This window comes from Tachysurus fulvidraco, chromosome 13 (genome assembly GCF_022655615.1).
Source record: "Tachysurus fulvidraco isolate hzauxx_2018 chromosome 13, HZAU_PFXX_2.0, whole genome shotgun sequence".
NCBI classification, from domain to species: domain Eukaryota; kingdom Metazoa; phylum Chordata; class Actinopteri; order Siluriformes; family Bagridae; genus Tachysurus; species Tachysurus fulvidraco.
The window spans coordinates 26,768,606-26,779,074 of NC_062530.1; the positions used below are offsets into that span (position 1 = coordinate 26,768,606).

General features: G+C 34.8%; 1 protein-coding gene across 1 annotated transcript; it reads left to right on the forward strand.

Annotated features, from left to right (window-relative positions):
- Positions 1 to 1,075: 1,075 nt before the first annotated feature.
- LOC113651549 (NLR family CARD domain-containing protein 3-like) lies at positions 1,076 to 8,722 on the forward strand. The gene is made up of 9 exons (XM_047822168.1): positions 1,076 to 1,185; positions 2,084 to 2,174; positions 2,457 to 2,561; positions 2,830 to 2,949; positions 4,219 to 4,273; positions 4,366 to 6,206; positions 6,330 to 6,506; positions 6,910 to 7,080; positions 7,828 to 8,722. Exons 2-9 carry the CDS (start codon positions 2,140 to 2,142, stop codon positions 7,832 to 7,834), a joined length of 2,511 nt encoding a protein of 836 aa, XP_047678124.1. The 5' UTR covers positions 1,076 to 1,185; positions 2,084 to 2,139; the 3' UTR covers positions 7,835 to 8,722.
- Positions 8,723 to 10,469: the final 1,747 nt, after the last annotated feature.

Below are 10,469 nucleotides of genomic sequence, written 5' to 3' on the forward strand. Positions count from 1 at the left end.
AAAAGAAATATATCTATATCTATATATCTATGAAAAAAAGACTAAACGTGTGTTTATTTCAGGACCTAATACCGAATTTATCACTGTACAATTTGTTATCGTTGCAGAGTACGCTATCCTGAGTACACTATCCTGACCTGTTTATCTAACCTCTGTGTGTGTGTGTGTGTGTGTGTGTGTGTGTGTGTGTGTGTGTGTGTGTGTGTGTGTGTGTGTGTGTGTGTAGAGTCTGTTTGAAGAGATCTATTTAGTAACCGCTTGTTCACAGGGACATGTGTTGTGCATTCTCCACGTAAACAATAAAAACCATTGACACAGTGACATTTACTGTAAGTAGGTGTTAATGGAAGGAGTCTCCAGTTTCAGAGGTAAAGCTGGATAAGTTTTTGATATCTTCATGACAGAAGAGAAGATTTTACACTTCACACATTCTTGGTATCAGGAAAAGCTGCATTTTCTAACAGAGGCTCATGAGAGCATGAGTGTTTATAACTGCTACAGTCCTGCTCACAATTATTTGCACTCCGTCATTTTATGCGTAACCTGTGCAATACTTACAGAAATAAATTAAAATGTACAAAATGATATCAGGGTTTTTTAATTGGAGGTCCAAAGTAATTAAACAAAGAACATTGAAATTACAACATGGAAGTTAAAAAAAACTGGTACCAATACCAGTGTCACAGCAAGTTTTAAGTTTTTCTATTGTTTATTTTTTTATTATTGTTGTCAGCTCTTTCGTATTAAACACAAGTTTTAAAAAAATGCTTTACTTGATTATTTTTTTTCCAGGACATTAAATATAATAATAAATAAGATTCTTTATTAAATTAAAATGTAATCAGTTGCTGTGGTTTAAGAGTAATAAAGCCCTCAAACGTTATACAGTAAAATAACCAACATCAATAATACTGAATATATAAAATGTAAAAATGTAATAGGAATAAATAATCATTAAAAAACAGATCACTATGTACATTATGAAGGTTTCTACACCGTAATCTACACTGAAATCCACCTACAAACATGCACTACACCGCCATCATGCTGCGGTATCACACCTGAGAGGCAGTACCACACCTGAGAGGCAGTACCACACCTGAGAGGCAGGTATACACCCCTTCCGTGTACTGAAGTGAAAGAGAAAATGTTTTGAACCTTCGACAGATCCCAACAAAACAAAAGGTTTAGTATTTTACATTTCATAAATCCTGAAATTTTCTCATGCACTTTAGTCTGTTAACTTCGTCTGTATGTCGGACCGAACAAACAACAAACTGACGTCTTCTTTCCATGTTGTTGATGTTTTTCCTGTTTTTATTCCGTGTTTATTCCGTGGCTCTGTGTCTGAAACGACGACGCCGCCTTATGTGACGCATTTCGCATTTCGTCTTGTTTACGTTATTATAGAATTATATTGACAAAGGACTTGCAGTTTATAACGTATTATTATATTTTAATACAAATAAGGTTTATTTTTTAAGTATTATATTTTAATAAAAAATAAATTCTTTATTTTTAAGTATTATAACGAAGAGCTTCCACCAAAAGACAGAGTCCCTGTACGCAGAACAGGCCTTAAAGACCGGTTTTTATTCGAAATGTAAAACATCCTCAAGTCTGTTCTGCCCTTTACCTCACACGCTTTGCTTGAGTATACAGTCAGATAACGTAAAACTAAAGTGTAACTTCAGATCAACTTAAATCAAGGAGCAGTAGCTATGAACTTATGCCCTTCTCTGAAGAGCATAGGCGCAAGGCAACTACACTGTTACGTCATCAACGGACTTAAGGACGTAAACAATAATATGCAATACCCCAATTTGAACAGAGGGGTCACTATAGTACAACATTTCAACAAACAATGCACAAATGTTCAAATGTTGAGCATAAAGTCTTTAATTGCACAGATGACAATTCCGCCCAAACCTTTGTGTAATCAGAACCTTTGTGTCTTGTAATAGTCGATGTTTTCCCCCTTGTTCCTCTGTTCCTATGTCCTTAGGTACAACTGTAAATGGTGTCATGAAGCGAATTATAACATGTGTTTTATTTATAAATATAAAAGTGTGTGATTATGCAGGTCTGTATTTATTCCTGAAGAACTCACCTTTATAAAAACAGCACAGACCTCTGAAAATGAGTTCCCATGATGATGAGGATAAAGCTGAGAGGTGAGACATTTAAAGTAACGTAAAATATTCATCATGTAGCATTCAGTGTTTTATTTCTACTCAGAAGAAATGTGTCCTCTTCTGGGTGACACCGGATAGTGTTATTATAAATCATTAGATTATTCATGTGCAGAAGAGTAAAGACAAACAGAATTAGTGTTTTTTTCCAAAAAGTTTATTAAGAAAAACAAAATGAAAGCTCTGTTTACTGACCATCCAGTGCTGTCAATCCCTGTACCTCAGTGGATTCAATCTGTACATATGCACATTGTTTTCAATTAGAGATATGAAAAATATACCCAGATCATCTGACCTCAGCGTTGTGTCTATGAAGAGTGACACGTCAATGGACTTTCCATTAACGTTTCAGGAGACAGACCAAATAAGGTGAGTAAAGTATTTTATATCCTGACATTATGTTGCCCTCAGAAAAAGCTCTAATTTGATCCCACATAGCTGTCATATTTTGTATTGTGGATAATTTACATTATTACACAAAACAACCAAAGGCCTTTATCCTCTGTATAACCAGTGTTTTATTTAAAATGTATTATATATTTAATATCTGCCAGTTTGTTTTACTCCATTTTCAGTCTCTATTAACACAGATCACATTTGTCTGAAACCTTTGTTATAACAAAAATTTATCATTTAGAAAACTTACAATTAGAGATATGAAAAAAATACCCAGATCATCTGACCCCAGCGTCGTGTCGATGAAGAGTAACACGTCAATGGACTTTCCATTAACGTTTCGAGAGACAGATCACATAAGGTGAGTAAAGTCTTTGAAAGGTTTCCTATCCTGACATTATGCTGCCCTTAAAGGGAGCTCTAATTTGACCCCACATAGAAATTTCTTACAAAAATTATTTTATTTTACAAAATATGAACCGCTATTGATGGAAACCTGAAGGAATTTAAATACAAGAAACAGCTTGAACCTATTGCTGTACCTATGAATGTTTTGTTTGTACAAGGGAATTCCTATATTTTATATTCAGCTTTAGATTTTATTAAGTACAGTCCATTAAATGTCATAAAATCCCATTAAAGCGGTGAGAGCATAGACAGACAAACTAACAAAGGATAATAAATAAAAATAGCAGAAAAAATGAAATATAAAATAATTCTAATATATATTGTATAAGTGAGAAACATGACACAGACCACTAATCATCATGCTCACAATACGATGAACAATAAATAAAAATGAATATGATCTATAATAATATATTGCAAGGGTAATATTATAACAGCAATTATATAATAGGGGGAAAAATGTATTTTGTATTTTTGTAGTAGCTGCCATGTTGCATCTCACACAGAAAAAACTATTAGGTGGCATCATCAAATATTTCAATGATCATACCATCAAAAAAACATGAAGAAAATATCATTAATTAATGGCGAGGTTGGAAAGTTTGGGGAGAAATTAACTGGTCTCAGAAGTGGCTGCCGTGTATTTTCCTGCAGAAATACACGATTACACTATGATTAAATTTATTAACTAACTAACAAAAATTTATTAACTAACAATCTCTCAGTAATTACACCATCACATAACATGGGAAAGTTTGACCAATTTTGAAATCTACCAATCAGAGCATTAGTCTTGTTGCTAGGCAGAACTCCTTGTACGGTAAATCAAGTCAAATGAAGACCAGAGTGAGCTGTTTTAAGTAAACCTATAAAAGTGAACATGTCCTTCTGGATTTTTTTCTCATTCTATCTCTCATAGTTGAAGTGTATCTATGATGAAAATTACAGGCCTTTCTCACTGTTTTAAGTGAGAGAACTTGCACAATTGGTGGCTGAATAAATACTTTTTTGCCCCACTGTACTGTATATGTACAGGATGTATGTTTTGTATATTCACAATTAAATCACAATTCAATTAAATCAGTAAGTCCTATATGAAGATATAGACTTGTCACACAAGTTCATCACAGCACCTTGTTTTGTAGTATTTTTATTATAAAAGTCCACCTTGAAGAATTTTATTCCTTCTTTAACACTAACTGAATTTACTTTTAAATTAAAGAGAGAGACATGACACATCAAATCCTTCCACATCGAAGTTTGAAGCTGAATCACAGGTATGTATGTGTGTGTTTGTATAAAATGTACTTTTTACTGTTTAGTTCTTTAACTAGTTCATTTGGTTAATTGATCAAATATTTATTTTTAGCCTTTAGTGATGGAGTGCAAAGAGCATCAGAGTGGTATCGAAGTTGCGGTACAGCAAATAATGAAGAAGTTCAAATCGAAAATGCAGATAAAGTTCCAGATGATTAATGAGGGAATCTCAATGTATGGAAACTTAAGACTTCTAAATGAGATTTACACAGAACTCTACATCACATCAGATTGTGAGTGTGGACACATTAATGATGAACATGAGATCAGACGTATTGAAAAGGCATGTAGGAGAATAATAACAGAGGATTCCATCAATTATAATGACATATTTAAAGCCTTACCTGGAGATGAGAAACCCATCAGAGCTGTGCTAACAGAAGGCATTGCTGGAATTGGGAAAACAGTTTCTGTTCAGAAGTTTGTCCTGGACTGGGCTGAAGGAAAAGCAAATCAGGATTTGGACTTTATTTTTCCATTTAACTTCAGGGAGTTGAATTTTAAGAAACAAGAACATCTCAGTTTGTTGGAGCTTGTCCACTTTTTTTTCCCAGACACCAAAGAACATAAAATAGACTTTCATCGTTACAAAATCTTGTTCATCTTTGATGGACTGGACGAGTCTCGTTTTTCTCTGGATTTCACAAACAGTAAAATGTTGACTGATCCAACAGAATCAGCTTCAATAGAAACTCTGTTAACAAACCTTATTAACAGGAATCTGCTTCCATCTGCATTTCTCTGGATAACATCTCGACCAGCAGCATCCAGTCAGATTCCTGCTGTTTATATTGACAGAGTAACAGAGGTACGAGGCTTCAATGACCCTCAGAAAGATGAGTACTTCCTGAAAAGGATCAGAGATCAAATCCTGGCTAATAAAATAATCTCACACCTAAAGTCAACTCGGAGTCTTTATATTATGTGCCACATCCCAGTCTTCTGCTGGATTTCAGCGACTGTTCTTGAGGGAATGTTCAGTGAAGCAGAAAGTGGAGAGATCCCAAAGACCCAGACTCAAATGTTCACACATTTCCTGATCTTACAGATAAAACTCGGATCCCAAAAGTACAAAAAATGTGAAATGAATCCTGAACAGATTGCAGACATTGTATTTAAACTGGGAAAGCTGGCGTTCCAGCAGCTGGAGAAAGGAAACCTGATCTTCTATGTGGACGACATCATTGAGTGTGGGATTGATGTCCAAGAGGCCGCGGTGTACTCAGGGGTTTGTACTCAGATCTTTATTGAGGAAGTCACTTCACAGCTGGGGAAAGTGTACAGCTTTGTGCATCTGAGTGTTCAGGAGCATCTTGCAGCTTTGTATGTATTTCTCTCACGTGTCAATGGAAATCTCTCAAAACAACAAACCGCTGAAATCTTCGGCCTCTCCAGCAAAGCAACACTGATAGACCTTCTAAAGACAGCAGTAGACAAGGCCATGCAGAGTGAGAATGGACACCTGGACCATTTCCTCCGCTTCCTCATGGGTTTCTCACTGGGGTCCAATTCGGTTCTCTTCCAGTGCCTACTGACAGAGACAGGACGCAGCTCTCTGAGCAAAGATGCTGCAGTCACAAACAAGGAAATAACCACATACATCAAGGAGAAGATTAGAGAGAATCCAACCGAATGCACAACCATCAATCTCTTCTATTGTCTGAATGAACTGAATGACCAGTCTCTGGTACAGGAAGTTCAAGGCTTTTTGAAAAAAAGAGAAAATTATCGACTCCGTGGAGTCCAACTTTCTCCAGTTCAGTGGTCAGCTCTGGTTTTCTTGCTGCTGAACTCAGAACAGGAGATAGAAGAGTTCAACCTACAGAAGTATGAAGCATCGGATGAGTGTCTGAAGTACTTGTACCCTGTTGTCACTGCATCCAGAAAAGCTCTGTAAGTGTTTCTTAATTTTCTGTGATTGTGGTTCATTTGTTAAATTTCAGTAATGATGAGATCATATTTATTCTACTAGAGTCATTAATGTCTACTAAAGTCAATAAACATTTTTTCCTACAGGCTGTGTGATAGTAATCTCACAACGAGAAGCTTCAGAGTTCTGGCTAAAAAAGTTCTCGTAGCAGACGCATCATGTCTGAGAGAGCTGGACCTGAGTGATAATAAACTGCAGGATTCGGGAGTCAAACTGCTTTGTTCTGGGTTGAAGAGCCCAAAGTGTAGATTGGAAATCTTACGGTAAGAACTTGATTTACATTTTAAAGTAATGAGTGACCGTAGTGCTAATAGTTTGAACTAAAAGTAAGAGAGAAACGGTGGATACATTTATGGCATTTGGCCCACGTTCTTATCCAGAGTGAATTCGATTTAATAAAACTGAGCAATATGTTAGAAATGTTGAGGAATATGTTGGATGATCCATACTGAAAACTAACACTATTAAGGTGAGTTCTTTTTGTATGATCTCTTCGTATTCTGCGTATTCAGTACATAAGATTGTTGCTGAATAAAAGGAATAAAACGTTTGGGGATCATATTATGGGAGAAGCTGAAAAATCATAAAGAATCTTTAGCACCAACAGTGGATGTAAAATCCCTGTATTAATACTGCACTAAAGTCTAATGTCTTTTTCGCCTGCAGGCTGCGTAACTGTGACATTACAGACAAAGGCTGTCGCGCTCTTGCTGCAGCTCTGAGTTCAGAGTCACACCTGAGAGAACTGGATCTGAGAGATAATGCTTTAAAAGACCAGGGAGTGCAGCTGCTCACTCAAATAAAGGAAGATGGAAAGTACACACTGGAGAAGTTGGAGTGAGTTACTACAAATCCTTTCTCAATAAATTATATAAGGTCATATTGGAAATCTTCATGTCATAAGGAATGCCATGCTTAATATGTGGCCTTCAAGTCATTATTTAGCATGAACAGGTAAAAAAATGTCCTTAAGGTGATGGAAGCTGATAGTAACATTTATTGTTATCAGTGTCCTGTCCTTAATGGACTAAATAATCTACTTTTTATTTGTTCTAATTTTAAAATGCCTTCGTTCTGTAAACAAGGTGGACACGTCTACGTTGTGCTTGTAAGACCGAATGTCCTACCTCTGGTTGAACCTATAACACTGGGTTGTTTTTGAGGAGGACAATATAAACCATTTATCACAGTTAGCCGGCTATAAATTTGCTAAAATAATATAAAACATATAGTAATGTTTATTTTAATGTATTAATGTTTTTTCCCTATAAGTGGCTCGAATGCACAGAAATGATTGTTCATTATCATTCAAATTCCACGTTAAGGGTTAAGTCGAATGCAGCATTATTTCTAGTCAGGGGGATGAAGCTGGATATGAAATTAGTGATGTTAATAAAGGTCCAGCCTGGAGATGCCTGCAGACAAATACTACTAGTGAATATGCAGCTAAAACACACACCACATGCTCTTAACCAGAACATGATGTATGCTTTTAAAGGTTATCAAATGATGTGTGTAGGGAATATGGGTTTGATTCTATATGTTGTATTAAATGTTTGACATTACTGTCCAATTATCTTACAGAATCTAAATCTCCAGACCAGACCAGGTGTAAGGATGAACCCGATGAAGCTCTTTTGCTGTTATTCTTTATAATTTTACAATCTTTACAATTGTTTTAATGAGTTCAGTAGAGAGAATTAGGGACATAGTTTTTTTAGCTAACCAAGAAAACATTAGTGGTGTTTGTTGTTATAAACAGAAATGTAACCAAATGACTATTATTTTTTATACATTTGTAAAATAGTGGATGAATCTCATTTAACTCTTTACACGTCATTAGGTAAACTACTGTATTTATACCATAGACTATACTGTGGAGTTATCTATTGACACATATAATGACATAATAGACACCTCAGATTGCTGTGCAGTAATTTGTAGTTGAATGTATGTTTATGTAAACTGTTCACTACTATACCACTATAATAATAAAAAATGTAATCCAGTAATGTAATTTTTTATCACTGATGTTATCACTTACACTCACGATAAGCTTGTTCTGCATGTGTTTATGTTACAGAAGTTAGAGATTTTCAACACTTAAGTGTAAAATAATATAAATTCTCGGTGGAATAATTCACAGCCACCAGGGTTAGCGTTAATCGAGACTTAACACTTGTAGTGAGGTTGATGACTGGGTTTGTATGTTTTATTAATGAGAAAAATTAAGAGCTACACAAACTTCAGGCTTGCTCATGAGGGATTAATATGACTTTCATTTTAAACATTTTTTGCTTTAGATACTTTTGTAGTCTGTACATCACTGATTCTGTCTGTACAGTGACTGGGATTAGTCTGATATATCTACTTGTTTTAACTTACACTCATCACTGTCTCTGCCCCTGACATTTCTGAACATTTCACATATAACAAAGCACAAAGTAAAAGACCTAAATAATAAACATTTTAAAACACTTCCCATTTCCCATGAGGTGTACTGTATCTTTAACGTGTTATATGAGTGTCAATATGACATGTATATATTTAAAGACTCATGTGATCTGAATAAAGAGATTATAACAGATCACAGCCAAACCCACAGTATCATTAAAACCAAGAAGACCAAGAAGTGATGAAGTCTAGATTTCTGGAAGATTTTTCCTGTGAAAATGAGTTCCCCTGATGATGTTATAGATGGGAGGTGAGACATTTAAATAATCACATGGAAGAATGAACATAGAATTGGTATAATAGCAGCAGGTCTCATGTAAGACATCTGCATTTGTTACTAGATTTACTAGATGGCGCTGCGTCACTGTCACTAGACTGTACACAGGAACTCAGACCTTAATCCTTTTATATGGACAAGTCGTTGCAGCCAAATGGGAATTCTCACATTGAACCAGTAATAAAAGCACTAATCAGTGGCATCATTTTCGTTGGTTTCTTTAATGCAGCAGACCTGCTGTGTAATAGCAGTAATGTGTACATTGTGTATTAAATTAGACACCAGAATATAAGCACTGTGTCTATGAGAAGTCAGCAGTCGATGGGAGCAGGGACAGTGTTTTAACAAGCAGAGGAGAAAAGGTACAGTAAATTAAGTAAGATGTAAAATTAGATATGTTTGAAGTAGTTGACTTGGTTTGAATAAATAAAAAACTCCAAACCACAGAAAACATGCTGCATAGGAACAACTTTGTGTTATGAATGAACTGGAAGTAAATACTTGTGTGTAATGAGCATATTTAAAAATAAAAGTAAAATACTTTTCATTTGTTCACATTGGACACATTGGTGTATTTTATTTTACAAAAAATTGTGAATTGTGACTGCTTTGTGTATTTAGTCTTATTGATCAAAAGAGCTTCGAGTCCCCTGAACCCAGCGCTGTGTCTATGAAGAGTGAACAATCGAAGGGAGCAGGAATAGTGTTTCAGCTCAGCTTTATGATGTAGTGCAATATGTTTCAATCATACCGTGTATTTTTGACTAATATTCAAATCAGATATAAAATGAATATATCTATATATCTATGAAAAAGACTAAACTTGTGTTTATTTCATACAGAACGTCAGTACAGTCATTCAGGACCTAATATTCAATTTATAATTGTACATTGTCTTGTGTTTGCTAATAATAGCATTTCTGATGTACTGACAGGGATTAATGTGACTTTTTAATACACTGAAGTCATCGTTCAGTTCATAATTTATGTCACACAGGACTGACAATTTACCACAAAATGTATTTTCATACTGATTTATAATAAAGGATGCTAATACCAGTGTCACAACAAGTTTGAAGTTTTTCTATTGTTTTTTTTTTTTTTGGTCCTAATGTTTTTTGTTTTTGTTTTAAATTGTTGTTTATCAGCTCTCAAACACAAGTTTTAAAAAAAAAAAGATATTTCACAAAATTTATTTCATGAGATTCCACATTATCTACATAACCATCAAGGTTGCCAGTAATAGTGAGCATACTGTGTAACTGCCTGTGGTTTTATAAATGGTCCAGGACATTAAATATAATAATAAATATGATTCTTTATTCAATTAAAATTTAATCATTTTCTGTGGAATTAAGCCATCACATGTTATACACGTTAAACAACATCAATAATACTGAATATATAAAATGTAAAAATGTAATAGGAATAAATAATCTTAAAAAAAAAACAGATCTCTATGTACATTATGAATGTTTGAGAGGCGGTACCCTGA